Genomic DNA, 25,436 nt, shown 5'->3' with positions numbered 1-25,436 from the left:
ATAACTTGAAGACGGAGGATTTCGTTCGTTCTAAAACTATCCCAAATTCCATTTAGAATATTGGGCCTTTAGCCATTTTGAATGTAGGGGAATTTGGTGAATGAAACCAATTTCGGCTATCCACACATAATTTTATGTTTACGAATACAGATTTCCTGATAAACTGACGCGGTTGGCCACGGTGTCGATGGATCGAGTGATATGCATTGTCCGAGTACCGGGGGACACTCTCGAATTAAGACTTTCATGCTTGTGGCACTTTTTTCTTAAATCCATCCGCCCCTAATAATATGTGTATTATCATCCAAACCATTTGAGGAATAGTTCTATCATTTGGTTTATCGTTCGGGTACGATATTTTTTATTAGAGCGTGCACTCGTCTATGGATGATTGTTCACGAGTCTCCAATACCTTTACCTATATCCTCCAGTATCATCCGTTTAATCTAATTCATCATGATTCCCAGTATGGGTGTCAGGAGCGCGCTAATTATTTTCACTGGGGCGCCAATAAAAGGTGCATTTTTTTTTTAATAAAACTGTCAAACCGACATCGGGTGCATCTCATCGTCAGCGGATTCGCGGATTTATTTATTTCACCGAAAAGATAAACAAACCGTGAGACCGAACATCAACAACGCTCAGTAGTTTTTTTCCGAAAATTTATAAGAAATCCAGATACCCGACCTTTGACAAAACCCGGAAACGATGGACGAAACCCTCTCGGATTGTTTCACCTGTATGCGAAAGACGGACAACTTCCTGCGCATCTGTGACAAAGCAAACACCGAGAACGTTGACCAGATCCTGGCCAGGCACTTTTGGTTCGATGTGAGTATTTATCGTGTGGGAAAGTTCTATATACAAATCAGGGGTAATATGTAAACTAATTTCAGAAAAAGGACTTTGAGCTGTCCACGTTATGCACCAGTTGCTGGGAGAAGATTGAAGAATTTCACAAATTTTATTGTGAGGTAGCAAGTGTCCACAAGATTGATGTTCTGCAAGACCTCGTTCAGGTGAAGCAGGAATCGAGCAAGAGGAAACGGGGATGGAAGCGTACTACAAAGGTTTCTGATGACGAAGACGAATGGAAGCCGCCCACTGATTTGATCGTTCCTGTGCCGGTGCAGGTGAAGCTCGAGGTTGCAGAACAGGACGAACCAGCGGGGGACATTTTTGCTCAGGAACATAATCAGATCAAGCAAGAGGCAGAAGGACAGCTCGATGGATCTGAGGAGGAAACTGAAAGCGAAGACGATGACGAAGATGAGGAGGAGGAATCGGACGAAGATTCAGGCAAACCGATTGCCGCAAGACGAAGGCAAGCGAAGAAGCAAGTTCGGCGAGGCCGAAGATCTACGATGGGACAGAAGGATGCATTTATCCTGACGCATCTGGAAAAGCTAGTATGCGATCAGTGCAACGAAGTGTTCAACAGCTTCATCAAGCTGGAGAAGCACTGCCGCGAAGCTCACGATTGCCCAGCGACAGTCGTTTGCTGCAACCGTCCTTACCAGAAACTGATGGGATTGTACAGTCACCTGTGCCGACACAAGAACATTTACAAACATCACTGCAAGGAGTGCGACCGGTGCTTCAAGAATAGGGACGGCCTCAATATGCACAATTTGCTACATCACACGCCGGAAGAGGAGAAAAAGTTCCGCTGCCATATGTGCGAGACGGCCTTTGCGACGGAGACGTTGCTGACGAGTCACCTCAACTGGCACGCCACGGTGGAACCGAAGAACATTGTGTGCCAGAAGTGTAACAAGTAGTAAGTATAGCAGTAGAAAAACATCGAAAACAGGTGTGATATTTTTACAAATTTTCCAGCTTCACAAATACTAAAATGCTCGAAAACCACACATTAACCCATCACCCTGAACTGATCAACCCTGAGGATTACCCCATCAGCGGCACAGATGGCACTTTCCTGATGCAGCAATCACTGGTCGGAGATGATTCTATGAAGCAGGACCCATGCGCGGAAAACGGAGCAGCAGAACAACCGGAATCGTCGATCAAAAAGTCTCAGGAGCTGGCGAAACCGGTCCGGCGTAAAACGCCCGAAGAATCGGCCAAGGAGGACGCGTTGATCCGGAAGTATTGCTCGCTAAACTGCGAGACGTGCGATTTCGTTGGGGATACATTCAGCAAGCTGGAAGTACACTACAAGAACGAGCACGACACGCGTGGTTTTGCCCTCTGTTGCAACCGGAAGTTTGGCAAGAAGAGTCGCCTGTATGAGCACGTGTGCGTTCACGAGAATCCCCACCACTTCAAGTGCCAGATTTGCGCGAAAACCTTTCAGAACAGTTTCGGTCTGTCGAACCACATGATGTGGAAGCACACGCCGGACTCGGAGAAACCGTTCCGTTGCGACGTTTGCGGTAATCGGTTCTGGAAGGATTACCTTCTGAAGCAACACATGGAATACCACTTGGCGCTGGAGGAGAAGAAGTACGCCTGCAAGGAGTGTAATCGATTGTAAGTTCCCCGTCTTTGATCAAGGATTTAAATAATACCTCGCGTTTATTCCCTACTAGCTTCGGAACCAATCTGCTGTTGAAATCGCACGAACAGACAGTGCACGGTCTCAGTGCCAGCTGGGTGTGTGACATTTGTGCCAAGGGGTTCCCGTTGAAATCGGCACTGGAATTCCACCGACAGCAGCACACCCAGGAGGGCCGGGCTGCCCAGAAGGCACAGTGCAAGCATTGCAAGCTTTGGATGAAGAACATCCGCAGCTTGCGCAGTCATCTGAAGCGCTGCAAGTCCGACCCGGTAAGCTGTGAAATCTGCGGCAAGGAGTGCTCCAACGTGTTCTCCCTGCAGGGTCACAAGAAGTTTGTCCATTCGAACACCACGGTGTATTCGTGTTCGTTCTGTGCAAAACCGTTCAAGCGGCTGCTTCGGTTGAAGGTAGGTTGTTTGCTTTTCCTGGCTTCGATTGAGAAGTGTTGACAACAGGTTGTGGCTACACTACCCCGAATGAGTGTTGATGGCGTTTGGGGAAGGGAAATTCGGGGTAATTAGCACAATCTTGACAACAATACATGTTTCAGGAACACGAAGCGGGCCACACCGGAGATTTGTTGTACAAGTGTGAGTTCTGCCCACGGACGTGCAACTCCAGCTCCAACATGTATACCCACAAGAAGGTGTCCCATCCAGAGCAGTGGGCCGAGAAGATGGCCCATAGATACCATCAGCGATAGGGAGGAACGAGTTTGATTAGTGTTGTCGTCGGTAAGTCATGATGAATTTATTCTGGAGCTTGTTGATTAATCCAATATATAGAGGGAAGATGCTAATTGTGTCGAGTAAAGTTTGGCGTTGTCGATGACAATCCTTCTTGATTTCCACCACAGAATGATCATAGTTAGAGAATGTATATCTTAAAACTTCTCTTAAGGGGGTCGACGTCGACCGGCGATTACGATTGCTGATTGCTCGTTAGTTCTTCATCATTTTTGTTAATCCTGGATCTTAAATTTCTGTGTATGGAATCTAAAACTTAACTAGATTATTTCTTTTGAAACTCATCTCGCTTAGAATGCTCTTGGAATTCATTCCGAATTGCTTTTGAGTTCCCTTGAATACTATTTACAATCCCCAAAATAGTCCCATAGATGACGATGACAGATTTACCTATACAATAGATGTGATTTTTGAGCTTGTTTGATTGATGTTTTTTAATCATGCGGGTTATATTATTTAATAAATATTATTTTCTCTGTTGTGTATCGTTGCATTAACACGTCAGCAATCAGCGTGAAATGAAGTTCGTCGTGGAAATCTAGTTTATAGTGTATATTTCGAGTTGTGAAATTAGTGCCCAATCTTCTTGTTTTCTTTATTTAACGTCGGTCTCTGTTCCGCAATCTAGTGCCAATCAAGGGCCACCCACATTAGATCCGTTTGCGTTGCGTTGACGTAAATATGACAGTTAGACAATAGATTTAGCTGTCACTTTGCCGCAACGCGTCCGATCCGGATCTAATGTGCGTGGCCCTTCACCGATGGACATCGATTGCCATCCATTGACGGCAATCGAATGTACAGGAAGGCAGCTTCCACAACTGCGTAGGATATCGCGCCCTTCAAACACATACATGGGCCGGGACCCTTCTGAAGGAAAACGTGACCAGAGATTTTTATGCCTCAGAAAAATCCCACCGACCTCGGCTAGGATTAAACCCAGACCCATTGGGGTGAGAAAGCAGTCACGCTTACCATTACACCACCGGCGCCGGCTTATTTTTTTTCTTTGGATTTGTCTTTTCAGACAGGCTAAGACCATGGCTGGTCCATCTCGCCGCTGGTAGTCAGTAATTTGCTTTGTTTCTTTAATTTAAAGATGTAGGTTTTTGATGAATGGTTGTCCGTCTTAGATGTGGATGTTGTTTTCCTTTAAGAACTTCACCACTTGTTTCAATTCTTCTTCGCAGTTTTCCGTCAGGATCATTTCTAACGGTTTCATGTAGTCCAGTACTATGTATTTGCTTCTACTTTGGTTGTATCGAGGGCAGTCGTATAGGATGTGCTTTAAGTTTTCGGTTACTTCACACCAATCACACGTATCGTGCAGTTCCCATCCCCAGCTTGCTTTTCTTTCCTTGGTCAGACTGTGTCCGCTTCTTATTCTGCTTAAGACTTTCACTTCATCTGGCTGCAACCTGAGATCCTTGCTCCATATCTTCTTGTTTGGCCGGTCCATGAGCTGGTAGTGCCATTTCCCTTTCTCCTTCGATGTTGCTTTGTACTTCCTGGTCCAATCCTCCCATATTTCTGTGCTGCTGAGTCTTAAGGCGTCTCCTACAGTTATTCCATGGTAGAATGTTTGTTTTTCTTGTGATTTGGTCACGGCAAGTTGGTCCGCTGTCTCGTTGCCTTTGATACCATTGTGGCTTGGTACCCATTGGATCTTGATCGTTCGTCCTCCAAGGTCCTGGAATTCCTTGTGGATCTCCCACAGCAGGTAATTTGCTTCGTATAGACTTTCGTTCAGCAGCATATCGCAGGCACTCCTGGAATCGGTGAATATGACCGTTTTCTTGTAGCCTTTCTCTTTCGTTACCTCTATCGCCTTCAGAATGCCGAGCAATTCAGCATTCGTAATCGTGAAGTTGATATTGATGCTTTCCGCTACGCTGGTCTCATCTGTCTCATCGAACACGGCGATTGCCGTGCCTGACGCCGTTTTTGAAGCGTCTGTATAAATTCTGTTATACTGTTTGTACAAGGTCTGGCTTGCTTCCTGGAAAAGTGCCTGCCATACTGCTGCAGGGGTGCGTTCTTTCTTGGGCCTTGCTTCCACTAACGATGTTCTAATTATCCTATCGAACTCGACTTCAGGAATGAATCGCCTTCTCTTCAACAGGGGGAACTCCCTGTCTGAAGGGTGAACTTGGAAGAGTAGGTCCACGTGCTTGTCTGTGATCTCCGTTAGAAAAGATTCGTTGCCCATTTCTCTATATAGAGTCTCTCCGACAAACTTCATCAACGGCGTTCTGTACCAAAGAGTCCTGATGAGTTCCCTTTTCGTAAGGGATTCGATCCGCTGTTCCATAGGTAGTTGGCCTGCTTCCGCCAGCATAACGTGAACTGGAGTGGTGCTGAGGAAGTTCATTGCTTTTCGCACATATGCATTTTGTTGCACTTGTAGCTTCTTCAGGTGGGTCTTTGCTGCGTTTCCGAACACTGTTGCTCCGTATTCCATCCGGCTCCTGATCAAAGCGTTTCCTATTTTTACGAGGGTTTCCGGGTTTGCTCCACTTGATTTCCTTGATAGCATTTTAAGTAGTCCGATTTTGCTCCCCGCCTTGTCTCTTACAGACTCTATGTGTTTCCTGTGCGCCAATCCTCTGTCAAGCACATACCCAAGGTACTGATGGGTGTTTACAATGTCGATTTTGACCCCACGTACAGCCACTTTGAGGCCTTCAGTCCGCTTTCTAGTGAATGGGATGATCGCTGATTTGTGACTGCTCACTTTTAGGTTTAGTTTTTCTAATCTGTCGTAAAGTTGCGGTAGGAACTTTGAGCAGGTATCTGCAGCTTCTTCCACTAAGTCTGCTGTGATGATGACAGCGAAATCGTCAGCAAATTGCACCAACTCGCAGCCATCGGATGAAAGGTCATGAAGCTCGGCCGTGTACAAGTTGAAGAGAATCGGTGAGAGGGGACAACCTTGCGGTAATCCTTCAGATACTTCGACTTCTATTGTTCCTTCCTCCGTTCTTAGTAACAGTAACCGAGATCTTAAATACTCGTGGAGCCACGAGATAATCTTGTCCGGTACTCTCAATTTTGCTAGGGTTCCAATCAGTATTGCTGAGTCGACTGAGTCGTACGCCATGCTCACATCCAGAAAAATCACAAAAGCTTCTTTGTGCTCCTCCTTTGCTTTGTGTATCGAGTTTACCACGTAATTGATGCAAGTAGACGCCGAGACATGCTTCCGGAAACCAAAGGACAGTTCGGGGATCAAGTCCTTTATGGTTGCGATTTCTGCCAACCTGTTCTTGATTGCAGAGTTTATCAGCTTGATTTCGATGTTCATCAAGGCAATTGGTCTCATGCTGTTAAGGGAGTCTGGACTGCAAGTTTTCTTCGGGATTGGCTTGATCTCGGTGTACCTCCACTGGTCCGGGATTTCCTCAGAAACAAATACTCGGCTAAGCATTTCGCAGATTTTGCTTTGCATTCCCGGATTTAATTGTTTTATCACGGCGTATGACATTCCGTTTGGTCCTGCAGCAGAATGGTTCTTCCGTTGTCGAAGGACGGATAGTATCTCCCCTTCCTTGATTGCCATCTCGTAACCTTCGAGAGAACGTTCGGTGCACACTACAGGCAGTGGAATCTCTCTGTATCTTCCTTGGAAGTAGTGGTTCATGAAGTTTATCCCCTCTTCGCGGGTGATTTCGGCTGACTTTCTATGGTTTCCCGTAAGAGCTGTGTCGATCCCCTTGACAAGATTCCACAATTGCCTTGGTGGGGTTGATTCATCGATCTTCTCGGTCAACTCCCTGACATGTCTCCGCTTGGTCTTCCTTACTTCTTTCTTGAACAGTGCCCTTTCCTTTTTCAGCCGGATGAAATTTAAGGTGGTCTTCTGTCGGTTGTACTCCCTGAGAGCTTCCCGCTTGCTTGTGTACAGTTTTGTTATCTCATCTGTCCACCAGGTTTTCAGGAAGTTTGCTTTCTTATTTTTGAAGCTAAACGACGCTTTTTCTACCGCTTCGTTGAACACTGTAACCATTTCTTCCGGGGAGTATAAGAACTGCGGCCGTATCGTGTTTAGCTGGTTAATAAGGACTTCTTTGTTGATCCGTTTTATCGTCCTTTCTACCTTGGGGATGTCACTGCTGATTTCCAGATGAATGCTCATGTGTACACTTCCGAACTCTTCCTCCTTCACTGACCAGTGTGCTTTTCTGGCGATTCCGGGGGTCACCAGCGTGACGTCAATAGCTGAATTCCTGCTTCCAGGAGGGGAGATCATTGTTGGGGATCCATCGTTTAACAGAATCAGATTTGACTCCTCGATTAAGTCGCATAGCAGTCTTCCGCGACTGCACGTAGTGAATTCCGGACTCCAGGAAATGTGATGAGCGTTGAGATCTGCACCTAGTACAGACTCTCCGTCCAATTCTTGCAGGAATGAGAAAAAGCTCGTCATCTCCTTTCTGCTCACGTCACTCGAGCCCCTCGTTGGTGGTAAGTATACTGAGAAAAGGTTTATTTGCTGGAACCCTTTTTTAATTTTTACTCCTACTGCTTCAAGCGAATCGAATTCTGGAATTTCGATGCTCTCCACAAGTATTCTATCTGCTATCAAGATTCCTACTCCTCCGTACCCGTCCGGGCGGCGACTTGAGAAAAAAGTGTGCCCTTTCAGCTTGAAATTCTCGTCCTTCTTTAGCCAAATTTCCTGTAGGAGCGCTACATCTATGTTGTTCGAGGTCATGCATGTGTAGAGTTCTTCTCTTGTTTCCGTTTGTCTGATACTTTGTATATTATGTTGCATTATTTTTAGGTTTTTATAATCCATTGTTTGATCCTGTTAGTCTATTCTGCTGCTCCGTGTTGTCTACTGTGGCGTCCTCTACAATTTTCTCCAAGTCCATGCTGACCTCAATCAACAGTTGATCCGTCTCGATCTCGGTTCTCTCCAGGCTTATGCGGGATTCCAATTTCCTTCTGAGCTCGATTATAGGGGCCAACCAGTTCCTCCCATAACAGAACCGCACGAGATCCTTCCTTATCTGTGCGATGAGCTTTTCCAGTTCCGTAGCTTTATGGAAGTTGAAGCCTCTGCCCCGTTCTTCCGACCCACTTTGCCCTCTCGCTGAGACAAGTCCACCCTGGTTTCTTATTTCCTGCCTGTTTTCATGCTCCCATCCTTCGTCAAGACTCCCCTCATCGATCCTGTTTTCATCCTGTCTCATTTTCCAGAATTCTCCGGACCTTCCACCTCTTCTGCCCTTGGCTGAGCCCTTTGGAATGGCTCCGGTGTTGATCCGCCGGGATGTGCCCGGTCCATCCAAATCTGGGAATTCAGACTCATCCTCCAAAAGCGCGAAGCGGTTCTGTAGTATCGGGAACTCCTTTTCCGCTTCTGCATACGGCACTCGGTCTGTCAGCATCTTCTTCAGAATCCTACTTCTTCGTCCGCGTTCAGGGCAGTTCCTATCATTTGCTGGGTGGTCTTGTTGGCAATTTGTGCAGCGAAGAGGGCTGTCGCATTCTGCGTCCAGCTCATGTGCTTTCCCACACTTCCTGCATTGTGCTCGTCCTGTGCATCTGGTCTTCGTGTGCCCGAATTTCCAACAAAGATTACACTGCTTTACAGGGAAGATGTAAAGTTCTGCACGAAAGTTGACTCCATACAACTTGATCGAGTCAGGTGCCTCCCTCCCGTGCACAGTCACCTTAACGTTCCTCGTGTCCACTAGCTTGCCTTCTCTGTCCTTTTTCCTGATCCGCTCGACCTTCTTAACTGGAACGCTGGCGATGATAGACGCACTCATCTCCTCCTCCGTGAATTCTCGCGGTACATTGGAGATGAAGACCAACGTTTGTTTGTGGCCCTGCGGGATGAATATTTTCAGGTTCTTCGGCTCCAGATTGGCTCCTTCCAGTTGAGGGAAGTCCGCTGCTGATTCCAGCTCCAGCTTGAATCGAAATTTGCCGATCTTCGTAATTTCGCTACACCGCGCAAACCCGGCGTCGATCAGGATTTTTCCGACTGCTGCTGGATGGCTTGGGATGGGGACGTCATACTTGATCGGTTCGAGATAAACTACCTTCGATGGCGTGATTTTTGTGTTGTTTGGTGCATCCATGGTTGCGTTGATTACCGCTCTTTCTGCTGTGGTACGTAAGCCTGACGGTTCCCGCCTTGCTCCTCCTGCTGCCGATGACCCAGTTTTTCTACTCTGTGACCGGTTGACTTGCTTGCGGCATCTTTTCTTTCCGATGTCTTCCGATTTTTTAACCGTAGATTTTTGATTATTTACTTAAAATTAACTTCAATTAAATCTTTATTTAAAGCCAACTGATTTTTTACTTTCTTAATACTATTTTTCACTTAGAGGCTAATTTAAGATTTCCTTCTTTGGTTTTCTCCACTGAATACCGCACTTATTACATCCATCCTATCTTCTATACTAATTGAACCGTGGCGGCCATGTTGGCTCTTCCACTAGAGAGAGTTTTCACTTATTCAGCTTTGTATGTTCGTAGCCGGAATTCAACAAAATTTCCACTTAATATAGCGCACGGCGGTGCGGGAAACCAAATATCACTGCTACGCTTTCGATAACACGTAAATTTGCTTCGATTGGCAAAAGATTTTCACCGGAAAACTCCAATCAAAATGCGACAAAAAAACGCGAACTTCGCACTCCGTCTTCAAAACTTTTTGAAAGGCGCGGCGCCGGCTTAGTGCCGAATCAATTTCGTACCGGAAATCTTGTGTTTACTGCTGTGTTATTGTTATCAAAGTCAGAGTGCGCAGAGTGCTGTGCGAGCTGAATCCACCTCCTCTTCGAGTCGAGTGACGAGCGTATTAGAGCATCTCCACACGCGTATTCAGTTGCTATTCATCATGAGTTCTTCTTGTGACAAATGCGCGAAACCTCCTGTATGGCTTTCTTTGATAGGATAATACACATGAGGTGCGCGAACACGAAGCTGATCAATACTTTTCTGAACATTATCCGCTCAAGTCCGAACTTGTTCTGGATGTGTGACGAGTGCGTAACTTTGATGAAATGTTCCAGGTTTAAAACAACAGTCTCGTTGTTTGGAAGCGCAATCAACTCTATTACCGAGAGGCAAGAAATTGCATATTGGTTCATAATATCTCACCCAAGATTCTGGCTCTCCAGTAGACCCACAGAGTCAACATAATGCAGCTAGACCGCACACTTGCAGGCAAATACCGGTGGATAAAACAAATGCAGTCAAAGCAATATTTATCACTCGGTTGCCCTCGGAATTGCTGATGGCATTCCGTTCATCCCTATCGACCTTAATACCGACCTCCCAATCGTAGGAGCCAAATTGGAATCCCCATTCCCGGTCTCAGTCATTAACCTATACCTACCAAACGGGAAAATCCCGGACCTTCTACACAAACTTCAACGAGTTTTGCTCCCAATTGATGGCCCTCTTATACTCCTCGGCGATATCAATGGGCACCACCCATCTTGGGGAAGCTCTAAAGCAAACCTCCGTGGTGCTACCATAGTGGAACTCATCGAGTCCCTCGACTTAGTGACCCTCAACGACGGATCGAACACCTTCGTCCGTGGCCAGTGCGAAACAGCGATCGACATCTCTGCAGCCAGCCCAGCCATTACCGGGCGCCTCCTCTGGAAAACTCTGGATGATCCAGCAGGGAGTGACCACTATCCTATCATCATCTTGTTAGGGGAAGAACCTCCAGAGACCTCAAGGCGTCCCAGGTGGCTCTACGATCAAGCTAACTGGGAACTCTTCAACGATACCGTGACTCAGGCACACATCGACCATCCAGTGGCAAGCATTGAAGAACTCATGGAGATCATTTCTGAGGCCGCAAAAATCTCCATTCCAAAGACCAGTTCAAACCCCGGCCGGAAACCCTTACACTGGTGGTGTCCAGAAGCAAAGTCTGCCATTAAAGCGAGAAGAAAAGCTCTTCGTGCAGCCAAACGCCTACCCATGAATCACCCAGACAAGGAGCGAAACGAATGCCGGCAAATCATCAGGGCTGCTAAGAAAAGTAGCTGGGAAGAATTTTTGGAGGGGATCAACCCCAACCAAGCGGTGTCAGAGCTGTGGAGCCGAGTCAACGCCCTCAAAGGAAAGAGAAAGGCCAGAGGGGTGGCCCTTCGTCTCCCAAGTGGGCTCACACGAGACCCGCAAACCATCGCCAACGAATAAGCAAAATACTTCGCTTCACTTTCGGCCATTAATCGTTACGACACGGCGTTCATACAAAAAAAAAACCACGCGTCCACACAGAGTATTCGTAGGACCCAATGCCAACAAATATAAACGCTCCCTTTCGGTTTGAAGAACTTAATCTAGCATTATCCCGTAGCAAAAGTAAATCTGCTGGTCCAGACGACATCGGATATCCCATGCTGCAACACCTCCCACCCAACACCAAAATCGAACTGCTAAATCTAATAAACAAAATTTGGTCGGACAACACCCTGCCTAAAGAATGGACTCACAGCCTAGTAGTCCCCATCCCAAAGCAGAGACAAGCTGCTTCAACACCGGAAAATTTCCGTCCGATTTCACTGACGTGCTGTACCAGCAAAGTCATGGAACGGTTATGAATGGTCAATCGCCGGCTAATACGGTTCCTTGCGGACAACAACCATCTCAACCACCGACAGCATGCGTTCAGACCCGGCCACGGCACCGGAACGTACTTTACCGGCCTGGGAGACGTACTTCAGGAAGCGATGGACGAGGAACTCCACATCGACATAGCGGCCTTGGATTGGGCATATAACCGCGCATGGACCCCTCAGGTCATAAAACAATTGGTTGACTGGGGTCTAAGTGGCCATATCCTTCACTTCGTTAAAAACTTCCTTTGTTGTAGCAAATTTGTTGACAAATGAGGTGTTCGGTGGTGCGGTCTTTTGTATGCCTTGGATCCAGGGATGTTTTGATGTTGCTGAGTTCAAGACACATAAAACGCTGGCAGAATCTGTTAGAACGCAAATGGGTTTATCGGAGGGCGTAGTGATGGCTAAATAGATGGCCGCGGCCTCCGCCGAGAAGACGGAGCATTGATCGGGAAGTCGAAAGAATAAACTGTTGAACGTATCTGCTACTCAGTATCCTACTTTTCCCGCAGCCTTGGAGCCGTCCATGAAGCGGTGTTGAAACTTGGCATACTTAGTTCTGAGTAACTCCGCTAGGTGGCTTTGCATAGCGTGAGAGTTGTTCCCTGCCTTAAAGTGCTTGGCAATCGAAAGGTCAACATGTAGGGTTGGCAAGTATGGTTTCATTAGCAACAGATATTTGTCCGAATCCTTCACCGACTTCAGCCTGTTGAGTAGCATTTCTGTTGCCAACGGCATTGAACAACCACTGAAAAGCATGAGTCACCTAACTTCACGCCCGGGACGCACTATGGACTGCATTTTTGAAGCTCCTGGTTCCTCTAGATGAGGATTCTCACCCGGGATGCATTATAGAAAGTACATTGGAAGTCCTCGGTTCCTCTAACTCAGTCGTTCCGATTCCAGCCAGCGTATATCAATGTCGTCCTGGCCCTGAGCTTAGATGTGGATCGGGGGTCTTCCAACTTGCTGTGTCAGGCAAGTACAAATATGATTCTGAACATGCGTCACCGATCAAAGAAATGCTTCTACTCCTGTTTGAAAGCTTTGTGGAAGCCCTCAATCCCTGTGACCCAGTCCTGCTATCTGCCGCTTCCGATCTTCATAGTCGTTCCGGGCCTGTGGTTGGATGTGGTGAGGGGGTCTTCCAACCTACTCAGTATGGCGAGTATCCACTTGAGATTGTTAATGTTCATTCGCCGCCTGATGTTTCCATGACTTCCACGGAAAACGCCTTACTTCGTGCGACCACCAACCGTAGTAAACATGACGTCATTTTATACTACCAAAACGTAGGCGGAATGAATTCTGATGTTCACGACTACCACTTAGCTGTATCGGACCGGTGCTACGATGTCATCGTTCGTGTCGAGACTTGGCCAGGCGTTTGGATCCGAATACGAGGTTTTCCGTTGTGACAGTCGGCAATCTACTGGAGGTGGTGTTCTCGTGGCAGTTCGTTCCTGGTTAAAGGCGAGAGCTACTGAAAACGTCTTGTGGAACTGTTTTCCAAGCCCCAAAAAATTCTTAGCCCGAGAATTCAAAAGTTATTCCATGGATCTAATTTGTTTTAATCGAGGTTTTAATATGCTCAATATCTCGCTCAATACATTAATACTGAATTGCTGAAATCAATCATGCCGATATTCGTGTTATACTATATTAAGCTGTTTATTTGAAACCGGGAATTTAATTTGTTCAATTCAGTGGCCACCCTGGGTATCGCGCTTCCCTAACAAACGGGTACCATACACTAACGATAGATGGTACGACCATACCACACAAAGTTGGAATGATATTCCGAATTTGGTGGTTAGGCGCTTCTTAAGCTGGGTTTAAACAGGGAAAGTCATTTGATCAACTCAGTTGAATTCAATTGGCTTGAAAAGTTGAGGCTGTTTCGACTTTTTTAAATTCAACTGAGTTGATCAAGTCAGTTGAATGGCATGGTTTACACGTTCAATTCACGTTCAAGTCAGTTGAATTCAACTGACTTGCCCTGTCTAAACCCAGCTTTATGGTCGTTGTATATGCGGGTCCTTCGTGAAATTGACAAAAAATTGTACTCAGCACTTCAACGGAAATCTCCAGTTATTTTCAACTGCAATTTGCTGTTTTAAAATTTAACCTCTCTCGCTGCAGGAGGAAGACGAATGGGCACGCCCGCATAAACGCGAACCATAAATTTGACCTTACCGTAAATGGTTAAAAATTGTTTATATAATCCCTGCTAAACTTTACTGGTAACCCTATTCTGATCGATACAAAAAAATGCAACATACAATACGTACGCGACATCATATTTTGCCACACTGATACATGCAACATGATTCTTGTTGCTTCATGTGTGACACAATTTTGCATTATTTTATTGATCGGTGATTCTGTTGTTATACTTACCTTGGATCCGTCGAGTTCAATTTTAACAAAAACAAACGAATATGAACTCAAATTTCCCTGGTAAAAATTGTTTTATTTGCTGTAAGGAAACTGTAAATTTTCATAAAACGTCGGATTCCGAACTGAATATATGCCACATAATCTGTCAACATTTTTGGTTCAAGGTAAGCAAACTATTCATTCAATGTCAAAGTTGGGAGTTCAATTTCAAATCCCCGTTCCGAACACAGGAAGATGACCTGCAAACTGCTATCGTCTGTGGAATCTGTTGGGAAAAAGTGGATCAGTTCCATCAATTCTACCGAGATGTGCAGAAACTCCATGAACAGCAGGAAGCAGCACCGCTATCAGTTTTCATCAAACAAGAGGAAATCGAGATTGAAGAGAATCAACTTCAGGAAAATTACATAGACCTGCCTGTGCATGATCTACAACCGTTCGATGTAGTGGACTGCAAGCTTGAAATAGTGGAAAAATGTACTGAACTCTTGAAGGAGGAATCGACCCAGGAACCACAGAAGAAACGAAAGTACACGCGACGACCACCGGGTGAAAGGATTGCGAAACGGAAAAATCCCCATTCGCGTAAACTGTTGACCCCCGAAGCACGGCAAGCGGAAGATGATTTCATCAAACAACACACCTTCTACTTCTGCGATGAATGTAATATGGAATTTGAAAACTTCCGAGCTATCAAACGTCATCGAATACAAACGCATAATAAGGATTCGGTTGTATGCTGCGGAACTCAGCACAGGACCCGTGCTATCCTTTATCAGCACGTGCAAAATGTGCTGAATCCGGAAGCGTTCAAGTGTGAAATTTGTAATGGTACTTTCAAGTCTAAGAGCGGTTACTTTCGTCACAAGAAGGAGAATCACACTGCCAAGAAGGAACCCGTATTTAAATGCCATCGATGTGAGAAAAGCTTCACCAAAGAAGTGATACTAAGAAGTCACTTGAAGGGACATGAAACACTGGACAACGAAACGGCTAAATGTGAGCTCTGTGGCAAGTGCTTCAGTCATAAATTGTTCGTGAGGAAACACGTCAAAGCCGTTCACCAAAAGCCAACCGATTTCATATGTGAGATTTGTTCGAAAGGGTTCTACCGGCGGGGCATGTTTCTGGCGCATCGCAAAACGCATGAGCTCACGGCGGAGCAGCTACGGAAGCAGTGTCCCGTTTGCAACAAGTGGATGAAGAATCATACATACTGGCTAAAGCATGTACAGCGGCACAAAGAGGAGGGTAAAGAGTACAAATGTGAGGTCTGCGGTCACGTGTCGATCAATTTGATGGCCCTGAAGGTGCACATGAGGTACAAGCACGCTCCGGATAGGAAGCGACATGTATGTGAACTGTGCGGTAAGGAGTATTCACGGGCAACTACTCTGCGGGAACATGTCGCAAATGCCCATACTAGAGAGCCGCTGTACCAGTGTCCGTACTGCGAGAAAAAGTTCTTCTCCAATGCCACTATGTACACGCACCGGAAGAAGGAACACCCGCAGGAGTGGCTAGAGGATCATTTGGCCAAGTATGCCACCTCCGACAGTAGGGAAGATGGATCAAGCGAAACGGTTTCTTGAATGTTCAGTAAATCATGATATAAAACTACCGTATGCGTGATAATGTTTGCACCATTGAGCAATGTCAAAATTAAAAAAAAAATCAAAAAAATTCGTTTCCGAGTTTTTTTATTTATTCAAAGGGGGGATGTTTCTCAGACTCTTAAACTATGGTAATCATCGAACGAGTTTCCACTTGCTGTAATAATGTAGTCTGGATTCATTTCTCTCCGGGTACGGGTCAATGTTTGTCTGAGGCTTGCTGTACTCGGGTGGCATTTAGAACAGGCCTTGGCCTTCATGACGCGCCATATTGAGAAATCCAGCGAATTAAGATCGGGCTGGATGGCGGCCACATATCCTTCGCCCAGAACGGAAGATGTTCCTGCAACCAATTCTGAGTGCGGTTCGAGGTGTGGCACGGAGCCCCATCTTGTTGAAATACAACAGTTGGCTTCGGACCGTACTGTTCTTTGATCCACGGAAGAACATACTTAAAATCCCGATGTAGACCTCCGTGTTGACCTTGTCGCCAACTGGAATTAACACCGGGTTCATTTTTTGCCATCGGAAGCCACCAATCCAAACACCATAACGCTAGCAGGATGCTTGATGCAGGATACACGTTCTTGTGCTCGTCGGCCACGTCTTTTACCGGAAGAGAACTAATATACCGGTCGGTTCTGGAATTTGATACGGGATCGACGGTAAACATGCTCTCGTCGTTGTAACACGCCGTCTTTTAACTGACCCGCACTCGTATTCACGTCTGTTTGATGGCACTGTCGAACACTGCCCGCCCTTAACGGAAAAGAACTCACCAACACTGGGAGACCGTGAGTTCCTGCCCACCTATCAAACCATCTCGCTGCCCGCCTGTTGCTACTCACTCAACACCAACCCAGTATCATGATGCGGTAGGTAGAACTGCGGAACATCGTCGTTTTCTGCTGCCAATTCTTCCTGTGGTATCTCCCGCATATGGCTCAAACGCAAATATTCGTTGATGAACTCTTCGTATTGAGCACGTAGTGTGGGGTTCGCGTTCAGTCTCCGCTCGAGAGCGAGGAACCGACGCACTGTGTTGTGTTTGTTGTTCTGAAGACGAAGCAGGAGTTCTTCTTTCACTGGAAGACGAACTTGATATCGACCCTCTTCGTTGCGAAATACGTTGGCTACGAAGTGACGCTAGTCGGCGAACACTGTTCCAAGTCCCAAAAGCGTGCCACCAACTGTTCCAGTTTTTGGTTTTGGGTGAGAAAACAGCGTTGGATTGGCAAAGCAGATTGATTCGAGCATTCACCGGAGACAATCCAGCCCAGGATAGTGCTTTGAAGAAGGGGTAAGCGTTCACCGAGAGCTATCCTACCGTAACGCAATAGCTCAAAGAAAGTTCCGGCGCCCAGGAGCGCATCCACCGGTCCTGGAGTAGAGAATGTAGGACCGGCCAACGTTATCCAATTGGGAATCTCCCAATCTACCTTCGTAATCGTGTGTACCGGTTGGTCACAAGAAATAGTCTTCAATACGAGAAATTTCAGCTTCTTTTCGAATGCAGAAATCCGAGACGAGATTGTAGTTTCAACTGCCTTCGTAATCGGAGTCATAAGCTGCCCCACGCCACAAAGGTTGACGTGTTCTGGAGAAACTTGTAATTTTGGACGTTGATGAAGGGACTCTGTCATCAAATTGAATTGCGAACAGCTATCCAAGAGAACCCTAGCAACGACCCGAGCTCCACAGTTGTCCTCAATGTTGACCAGCGCCGTGCACAGTAGAACTGTTTCGTTGGGAAGCTTCGCCGAGTGTGCCACCAGCGCCGCAGGTGGGTTCGATTGGGGCTGAGACGAAGTGGACAGGGGTGCGACTGGTACTAATGCAGACTGATGGACGGACACCAGAGTTGAGGAAGAGTTTGATCCACTAGGGCCTGGACGAGTCAAAGCGGAATCAGGTGGACAGGTGGAGGGAGCCCAAGCAACATTGCAAGTTTTATCGTGGTTTTATAGCATTCTACTAGTCTAAATCATGGTCTACAGAACCCTCATAAAACCCAAATTGTTACTTGGGAGGCGTAGATTGCTGACCGCTGTTGGCGTTGGACGACGATGCTAAACAATTCGCCTCCAACGGTTGCAGATGGGTGAGCGTTGTAGTGTCGAGGACCGTAGGAGATGGAAGGAAAACACGTCGTTATCTGCTGCTCTCTAAAACACTTCTGTCTTTATTCTTTGTACTCTCTCGCATCAGTCAACGCAGACCCCTAAGCCAACAGGCATTACGATTATATAATAGCGTTACTATACTACATCACTTTTCTCTTTTCTTATTGTTTTTTCTTCTTCTTGTGGTTCACTGTTACATCTTAAACATGATGAACATAGTCCTGCAAATATGCTGGTTGTCGCTTTGTCCTCATAGCTCTGGGTTCCAAATCAGGTGTAGATTTCCTCGAACCTTTTCCGCTACTGCAACATGATGTTCCTGCAATGATGATGATGGTTTACTTATATCCAAATTGGTGCTGCTGGTTTCCTTATCAGTGTTGATGCGCTGTAAATGTGATACATGTCTGCGATACTTTACTCCTGACTCTTCTGAAGCCACCAATACATCTCCGCCTTTCCTTTTGATCACCTTGAATACCTCTGGATCAAAGTTCGGTGTTAGCTTGTTGGTCTTCGTCATCTTTTTTATCAGCACCTGATCCCCTTCAGAGATAGGGTTGGATCTGGCATTGCGTCGCCCATCAGCATACAATTTTCCCTTATTCTTTTTCTCTTTATCTCTATCAGCCACCTCCTCATCAACATCCTTCGGTTGGTTAATGGATGGCACTTTGTCACGAATATTGTAGCCAAAAAGCATTTCCGACGGTGTTTTTCCGGTTGTCGAGTGTGGAGTAGACCGATACATCATTAAATATTTATTTAGTTCACATTGCCAGTCCGTGTTTGTTGCCTGACTAATAGAAAGCCTTTTCAAAATGGATCGGTTTTGTCGTTCCACTTCGCCGTTTTGTTGTGGCCAATATGGAGTTGTGCTGATCAACATGATGTTGTTCGATTCACAATAACCTCGAAATTCCTCACTAGCGAACTGTGAACCGTTGTCGGCTGTGACGGAAATTGGCAGACCGAAAGGAGCAAAAATCGAAGACAACCGCCTAATAGTCTCACTGGAGTCTATTTTCTTCATTATCTCGACTTCAATGTAGCGGCTGAAGTAATCAACCACCACAAACAAATAATGACCTGTTGGAAGTGGGCCAAGATAATCAATAGCCAAGTGTTGCCAAGGCTCTGATGGCAGTTCTCTTCGTTTCATCGGCTCTGGTGCTGCAGGCGCTGCTACTAACATACAGCCTCGGCATTTCTTGATGTATTTCTCAACTTGTGCATCAAGTTTTGGCCACCATACTTTCGCACGCAGTCGTTGCTTCATCAACGTCATACCCGGATGACCCTCATGTGCCAAGTCAAGTGTTCGCATTCTTAGGCTTTGTGGCATAACCATTCGTGTTCCACGCAATAAGAGTTTCCCAGCAAAACATAATTCCGTCTCAAACAGTTTAAAGGGAGCTGCATCTTCACTCCATATACCCTGTTGCAATGCAGTCTTGACAGATCCGATCGAACTATCCGCTTCAGACTCTTGCTCAATCTCGGCTATTTTCAAAGCAACCGGAGCAGCATTTGTAGCTACCCAATGCACATAATGTTCCGTGCATTCTTCAAAAGTCTTACCATCTACCTTGGATGTAACTGCCAGTCGTGATAATGGGTCGGCTATGTTGGATTTGCCAGGTCGATATATAACTGTTCCTTTATATCCCTGCAACCGGACAACCCACCTTTCGATCCTAGCACAGGGCTTTGATGTGGACCAAAAATCGTTTGCAATGGTTTATGGTCTGTGATCAATTCAAATGAACGGCCGTACACATAAAAGTGGAATCGCTCAACAGACCATACCAATGCTAGAGCTTCCTTCTCTATTTGAGCATATCGTTTTTCGACATCGGTCAAACTTCGACTCGCATATGCAATTATTCTTGGGCCTCGGTCGTTAATCTGAATAAGGACAGCCCCTAGACCAACAGGGCTTGCGTCAGCGATCAATTGAGTTCGATCCTCAACGTCAAAGTAACCTAGGGTTGTAGGATTCGTCATGTGACTTTTCAGATAGTCGAACGCTACCTGATGCTCACTTGTTGTGTTGTTTAGTTAGCTGCCGGAGAGGATCAGTTAGGGTCGCTAAGTTTGGAATAAACTTTCCCACATAATTGACTAATCCCAAAAAACTTCGAGTTTCTTCTTTGGAACATGGCTCTCGAAAATTACGAATCGACTCCAACTTATCTGTGTCAGGTCTAATCCCATTAGCAGACAAAATATGCCCCAAAAATTTCAGTTCACTTACTCCATATAAACATTTGGTATCGTTTAGCTTAACATTCATTTCTTGCAGCTTACAACGTACCTTCTCCAAACGTATATCATGCTCCTATTGATCACATCCGTGTACAATCACATCATCGATAAAGTTTACACAACCTTCGCATCCACTCAAGACTTGTTCCATAATTTTCTGAAACAATTCAGGAGCGCAGTTGATGCCAAACATCAGGCGGGTATACCTGTACAAACCTCTACGCGTGATAAACGTTGTAATTTCCCTGGATCTCTGAGATATTTCAACCTAAAAATAAAACTCAATACATCAAAATTCCATTTGCTTATTTATTAATAAAGTATCACAAATTGACAGTTAGACTGGAATTCTATCAGGCTACTAGGATAAACCCCAAAAATCATAACGTTACGCAAGTACAGCAAACTAAACTAATCCGTTCGTAACATATATCTAAATTCTTCAATTCGTTCAATTTAGCAGCGCTGTCAATTTGGATTCAATCAATCAACTTTAGCCCACCTGGTGAAATGCGTTTTCTACATCAAGTCTTGAGAAAACTTTTGCCTTAGCGAGATCTGGAAGGAAATCCTCAATCGTCGGTAATGGATGATTCTCCCTTTCGACTGCTTCGTTTGCCCGCCGCATATCAACGCATATGCGCACATCTTCACCTTTGGGCACAACGACAACTGGAGACACCCACTTGGAAGGTTCGTTCACCTTTTCGATCACGCCTTGACTCAGCAGCTCATCCAGTTTGTTGTCCACCGCTCAGTAAATTGTACTTCGAGCCCGAGTCAATTACCACGGAAACAGCCACACCTCCTATTTCGCATTGCACTTCACCGTCGTTGTTAGTGGTCGTTACGTTGAATACATATTCCGTCTCCGTGTCGACGATTTGATTAACATCATTTGATCCTTGATTCCTGTTATCATCACTTCCATTATCAGCCGTCGCTGGTACAAAATCACATCTCTGCGTCATCAGTTGCTTTCGCTTACGACACTTTTTCGCGAAATGGTCACGTCCGCCACATTTGTTGCATGATTTTCCTCTCGCCAGGCACTTTTCATCTCTTGCCATGTGTCCAAAATATCCACAGCGATGGCATTCCACTCGCACCGAATCAGTGAACCGATTTCTCTTGCCGTAGGAGGGTTTTACTTCAATCCTGTTTACCTCACTGATCTGTGGTTTCAGCTAGAGTCGGTGTATAATGAGTCACGCCAAGAGAAAAACAGTTGAACTCGCATCACGGTTTTCGAAAGATTCCCATTCTTTTCACTTGGCAACAGAGGACTTCTACAACAACTTCAAATGACTTCTAGCGAGAGAAAAAATACTGCGGCTGTAGTAAATCATTATATCAGTGATTTTGTCAAAATATCTTAACAAAAAATATTAGAAATTCTCATTACTAATCATTACCGAGCGTATCCCATGACAATTTAACGCTCACTGCGTGTTTATGCTCATTTCTTCGATTATATTTTATATTTTATTGCAATACCTTTCGTGAACCTTTCATAGTATCGTAATGTTTATTTACTTTGCACGATAGGTAGCCGTTTTGACAGTTCAATAGGTAGACTTGGCTTCACTCTTGGCGTGACTCATTATACACCGACTCTAGTTTCAGCATTTCTCCTCTGGTAAAAGATTTTTCTTGCAGGGCCACTGTTTCAAAAATCTTCGATACTCTCAAAACTTCTTGCAGATCAGCATCGCCTCGTTTGAGTAAATCCCTACGCAGGGCTGCCGATTGACAATTCTCAATGATTTGATCCTTGACGTTCTCTTCAACTTTATCTCCAAAACCACATCGTTCAGCTTGAACACGCAATCGGACCGTAAATGAATCAATACTCTCGTCAACCTTTTGCTTCATTTGCCGCAGCAGGTGTCGTTCATAAGTAGAATTCTCCTTAGGAAGGAAAAACGCATTCAACTTTGCTGCTGCTTCTTCGTAGCTCGTCATGTTCGGTGTTTATCCACATTCATCAATGGGCCACGCATTTCACTACTCGGCAAATCTGGCAACGTATCGAACAGTTGCTGAACGTTTGGACCTGCGTAATGCAGCAACAAATCCTTCTTCCACTCTTCGTCGCTGATACGGCTTGCTCGAACCATCGTCTCAAACGATTTCAACCATTTACGCCACTCGATACCAACGTCGTCAGTATGGGATGCGTAGTCAAATACTTGCATCTGCAAACCGAGAAACCGGATCATATCTGCAAAATACATACACAAACATCACTGTTTTGTTTTCTGAGCCTTTCGTGAATTTCCTCGTCGGTATGAATTAGGTGAGCATGAGTGAGGTACGAATTTGCGGTAACAGTAAAACAGGCAAAACTTGCCTCGCAATGCAAATAGAGTACTATACAAACAAGCTTCGTTTGTGGTAGTATCACATTTCTGTCTCTTTTTCCCGATTCACCGCTCACTCATACCATGGCACTTGTTCGTTTGCTTATTTATTACACGCTTTGCCTCTCCCAAGAGAGCATTCATGTATATAGCGTTATGCATGCAACTATCTCATACTGGTACGAAGACTGCGCTTTTCGACCTTATTTTTCCATGTGTGAAATTCAATCGACTGAGGAAATTCATCGAAATATTTTTTTCCATCACCAACAGATTCAGGCTAAATCGTTCACTATCCGCATTTAAGCGATCTATGTGCTACTTTTTTTCCTGCTATTTCGCAGAATAGAACTAGACTCTTCGTATTCCGCATTTAAGCGACTGTTCTATTTCCAAATTAATTCCTCCTCTTACGCAGAATGGAATCAGACATTTTGTATCCCGCATTTAAGCGACTGATCCATTTCAATCTATTTATTTCGTGAAACTTGTTCCCGCAAACATTCTGCTCAATTACTTACCTAATGAATTCGCCATTTTATTCCTCGCCGCCAAATGTAGTGTCGAGGACCGTAGGAGATGGAAGGAAAACACGTCGTTATCTGCTGCTCTCTAAAACACTTCTGTCTTTATTCTTTGTACTCTCCGCATCAGTCAACGCAGACCCCTAAGCCAACAGGCATTACGATTATATAATAGCGTTACTATACTACAAGCGTATGATGACGTTTCTTGCATTTTCTGCAGCCATCCGAAGAGCAGTCTTTGCAACCATGCGAAGTGGTTTTCATACAATTCAAGCACAGGTGATGCTGTTTCACAAAATCGAATCGTTGTCTTGGAGAAAATTTGTGAAACTTGAAGCACTGGTACAGAAAATGATCGCGTCCGCACTGCAAACACTTGCGACCGCCTGTTGTTTCCCCAGACGACGATTGAGCAACATGCAACGTTGAATGCTTCGGTGAAGACTTTACCTTGACTTCACGGGAACGACCAAGATTGGGGGCGAGAGCTTGAAGAACGCGAGCATGGCCTTGCAGAAACATTACCATATCCGAGTATTTTGGCATCTGGATGTTCTGCGGCTCTTCCTTCGCAATCACATTGCGAACAATATGGTTTTCCCATTCAGCGGAGGCTGAGCTGATAGACAAGAATTGTACTCCAGGTGTCCGTTGGTTTCCAAAGCTTTTTGAGGATGGCGATGTTCCGATTTAAGCAGTTGACAAGGTTCAACAGTCCCTCTGCCGATTCTTGCTTCATCGGAAGAGTGTCGAAGAGCTCCGCGAGATGGCATTTTTCCAGTATCCGCTTGTTGTCGTACCGGTTGACTAAACGCTTCCAGACTTCAGCGTAATTTTCGTCACTGATGGGAATTTCCGCAATTAGACCCGCTGCTTCACCTCGTAGAATACTCTTCAGGTACTGGAATTTCTCCAAAGAACTCAAATTGTCAGACGAATGAACAGCAGCATTGTACAAATCGTGAAATGAACGCCATCCGAGAGGATTTCCAGAAAATTCTGGAAGCTTCAATTCGGAGTACTTGATGTGGCTGGTGAGGGAAGTATTTCTCCGAGACGTCGACGGAACATTAAGCGGCTTCCGTTCCAACAAACAAGCCAACTGCGCCTTCAGCTCGTAGTACTGAGCTTCAAACCTGAACAGCAGCGTCTCGTACTCGACTGCTGGTTCCGGGGACAGCAGTAGCTGGAGCTGAATGATCACCTCAACGTACTGATTGTACAAGCACTCCAATTTCTCCAACCTGACCTATACCTGACCCGCATGCAAATTGGCATTGTACGATTCGAGAGTTTCGATCGCAGCCACCGAAGAGATGAGGTAGTTTCCTCGGACATCGTACTCCAACCTCTTGGCCTCCATAGCTTCCTTCGACATGGTCATACCTCAAGTAACCACCAACCGACACCGACACGCCACAAAATATCAACGGAATACAAAAGGAACGAACCCACCTGGTTTTTGAGAGCGATGAAAATACTATCGAAATGCCGATGGTACTAATCGGGGCTTCCTTGCGACGATGTGCAGAATTTTCGCCGGTTTCCACCAACCGATGCATCTGCTATCTCGCTGGCTCGATCAGCAACTTACTATTATGTTCGAAACGAGAACTGACGAAACTCGCAACTCCGCCGACACGGTAATCTTATGGACACCAAGAGAAGGCAAACGGACCGAGTCTTTCTTCCACCGAATAAAATTGTACGACCGATAGCAACGTGTGTACGTCCAGATCGGTGACCGGGTGGAGACTCGATGACTACCTACTATCCACAGAGCCAGAGAAGCTGGTGCTATCACAGAATAGGCTATTGTGATAATCCCGGCTCAGTGAGAGTATATGAGGCACATGTAAAAGGCCGACATCGATTTACAGGTAATAGGGTGGTGCGAAAAGGATGATATATAATTGACTCTAGGATTTGGATTTTAATATAAATACTTTTAAGTGCATATATCTAGTGGTAAGTTTACTTTTAAGCAATGGTATTTAAACAAATTTAGAATTAAGAATTTGACCTAAACGAACTAACTAACATGCCCTTTTCACATGTTGTTCGTGATATGAATGTTTTGAACCACTCTGGTGGGTATTTTTACTTTCCACCGATTTAGTATAGACAATTATCTTAAGGTGATTCCTTGTAGAGTCCACAAATGGCCGCCTTCGAATTTTCAATTACACAAATCTCGGAATTTAATGCCACCTGAAATTGCTACTTCACGTATGCTGCACTACAGCAAACGTGAAGTAAAAGTTTCATTGTGGTA

The 25,436-nt window shown here is 45.4% G+C and overlaps 3 protein-coding genes across 3 annotated transcripts; 2 read left to right on the top strand and 1 right to left on the bottom strand.

The window, feature by feature from the left end:
* Nucleotides 1–569: 569 nt before the first annotated feature.
* Nucleotides 570–3,288, top strand: LOC135707476 (transcription factor grauzone-like). The gene is made up of 5 exons (XM_065229313.1): nt 570–831; nt 897–1,780; nt 1,840–2,493; nt 2,553–2,928; nt 3,072–3,288. The coding sequence occupies exons 1-5, from the start codon at nt 709–711 to the stop codon at nt 3,222–3,224; spliced, it is 2,190 nt and encodes a 729-aa protein (XP_065085385.1). The 5' UTR covers nt 570–708; the 3' UTR covers nt 3,225–3,288.
* A 1,108-nt stretch (nt 3,289–4,396) lies between these two features.
* Nucleotides 4,397–5,023, bottom strand: LOC135707502 (uncharacterized). Its single transcript, XM_065229351.1, has one exon. The coding sequence runs from the start codon at nt 5,021–5,023 to the stop codon at nt 4,397–4,399; it is 627 nt and encodes a 208-aa protein (XP_065085423.1).
* A 9,241-nt stretch (nt 5,024–14,264) lies between these two features.
* On the top strand, nt 14,265–15,862 carry LOC135707489 (transcription factor grauzone-like). The gene is made up of 2 exons (XM_065229333.1): nt 14,265–14,431; nt 14,498–15,862. Exons 1-2 carry the CDS (start codon nt 14,309–14,311, stop codon nt 15,857–15,859), a joined length of 1,485 nt encoding a protein of 494 aa, XP_065085405.1. The 5' UTR covers nt 14,265–14,308; the 3' UTR covers nt 15,860–15,862.
* The last annotated feature ends 9,574 nt before the right edge of the window (nt 15,863–25,436 follow it).

This window comes from Ochlerotatus camptorhynchus, unplaced genomic scaffold, assembly GCF_037179485.1.
Source record: "Ochlerotatus camptorhynchus isolate MF236.1 unplaced genomic scaffold, CSIRO-AGI_Acam_v1.1 ptg000313l, whole genome shotgun sequence".
Lineage (NCBI taxonomy): Eukaryota > Metazoa > Arthropoda > Insecta > Diptera > Culicidae > Ochlerotatus > Ochlerotatus camptorhynchus.
Note: the sequence above shows the minus strand (reverse complement) of the source record. Positions and strands in the feature narration are given on the sequence as shown.

Bases quoted from the DNA above. Each gene is read 5' to 3' on its own strand.
- LOC135707476 (XM_065229313.1), top strand. From the start codon at position 709: ATGGACGAAACCCTCTCGGATTGTTTCACCTGTATGCGAAAGACGGAC. The intron at 1,781-1,839 runs GTAAGTATAGCA...CAAATTTTCCAG, and splicing joins TGCCAGAAGTGTAACAAGTA to CTTCACAAATACTAAAATGC. The intron at 2,929-3,071 runs GTAGGTTGTTTG...TACATGTTTCAG, and splicing joins AGCGGCTGCTTCGGTTGAAG to GAACACGAAGCGGGCCACAC.
- LOC135707502 (XM_065229351.1), bottom strand. From the start codon at position 5,023: ATGCTGCTGAACGAAAGTCTATACGAAGCAAATTACCTGCTGTGGGAG.
- LOC135707489 (XM_065229333.1), top strand. From the start codon at position 14,309: ATGAACTCAAATTTCCCTGGTAAAAATTGTTTTATTTGCTGTAAGGAA. The intron at 14,432-14,497 runs GTAAGCAAACTA...TTCCGAACACAG, and splicing joins GTCAACATTTTTGGTTCAAG to GAAGATGACCTGCAAACTGC.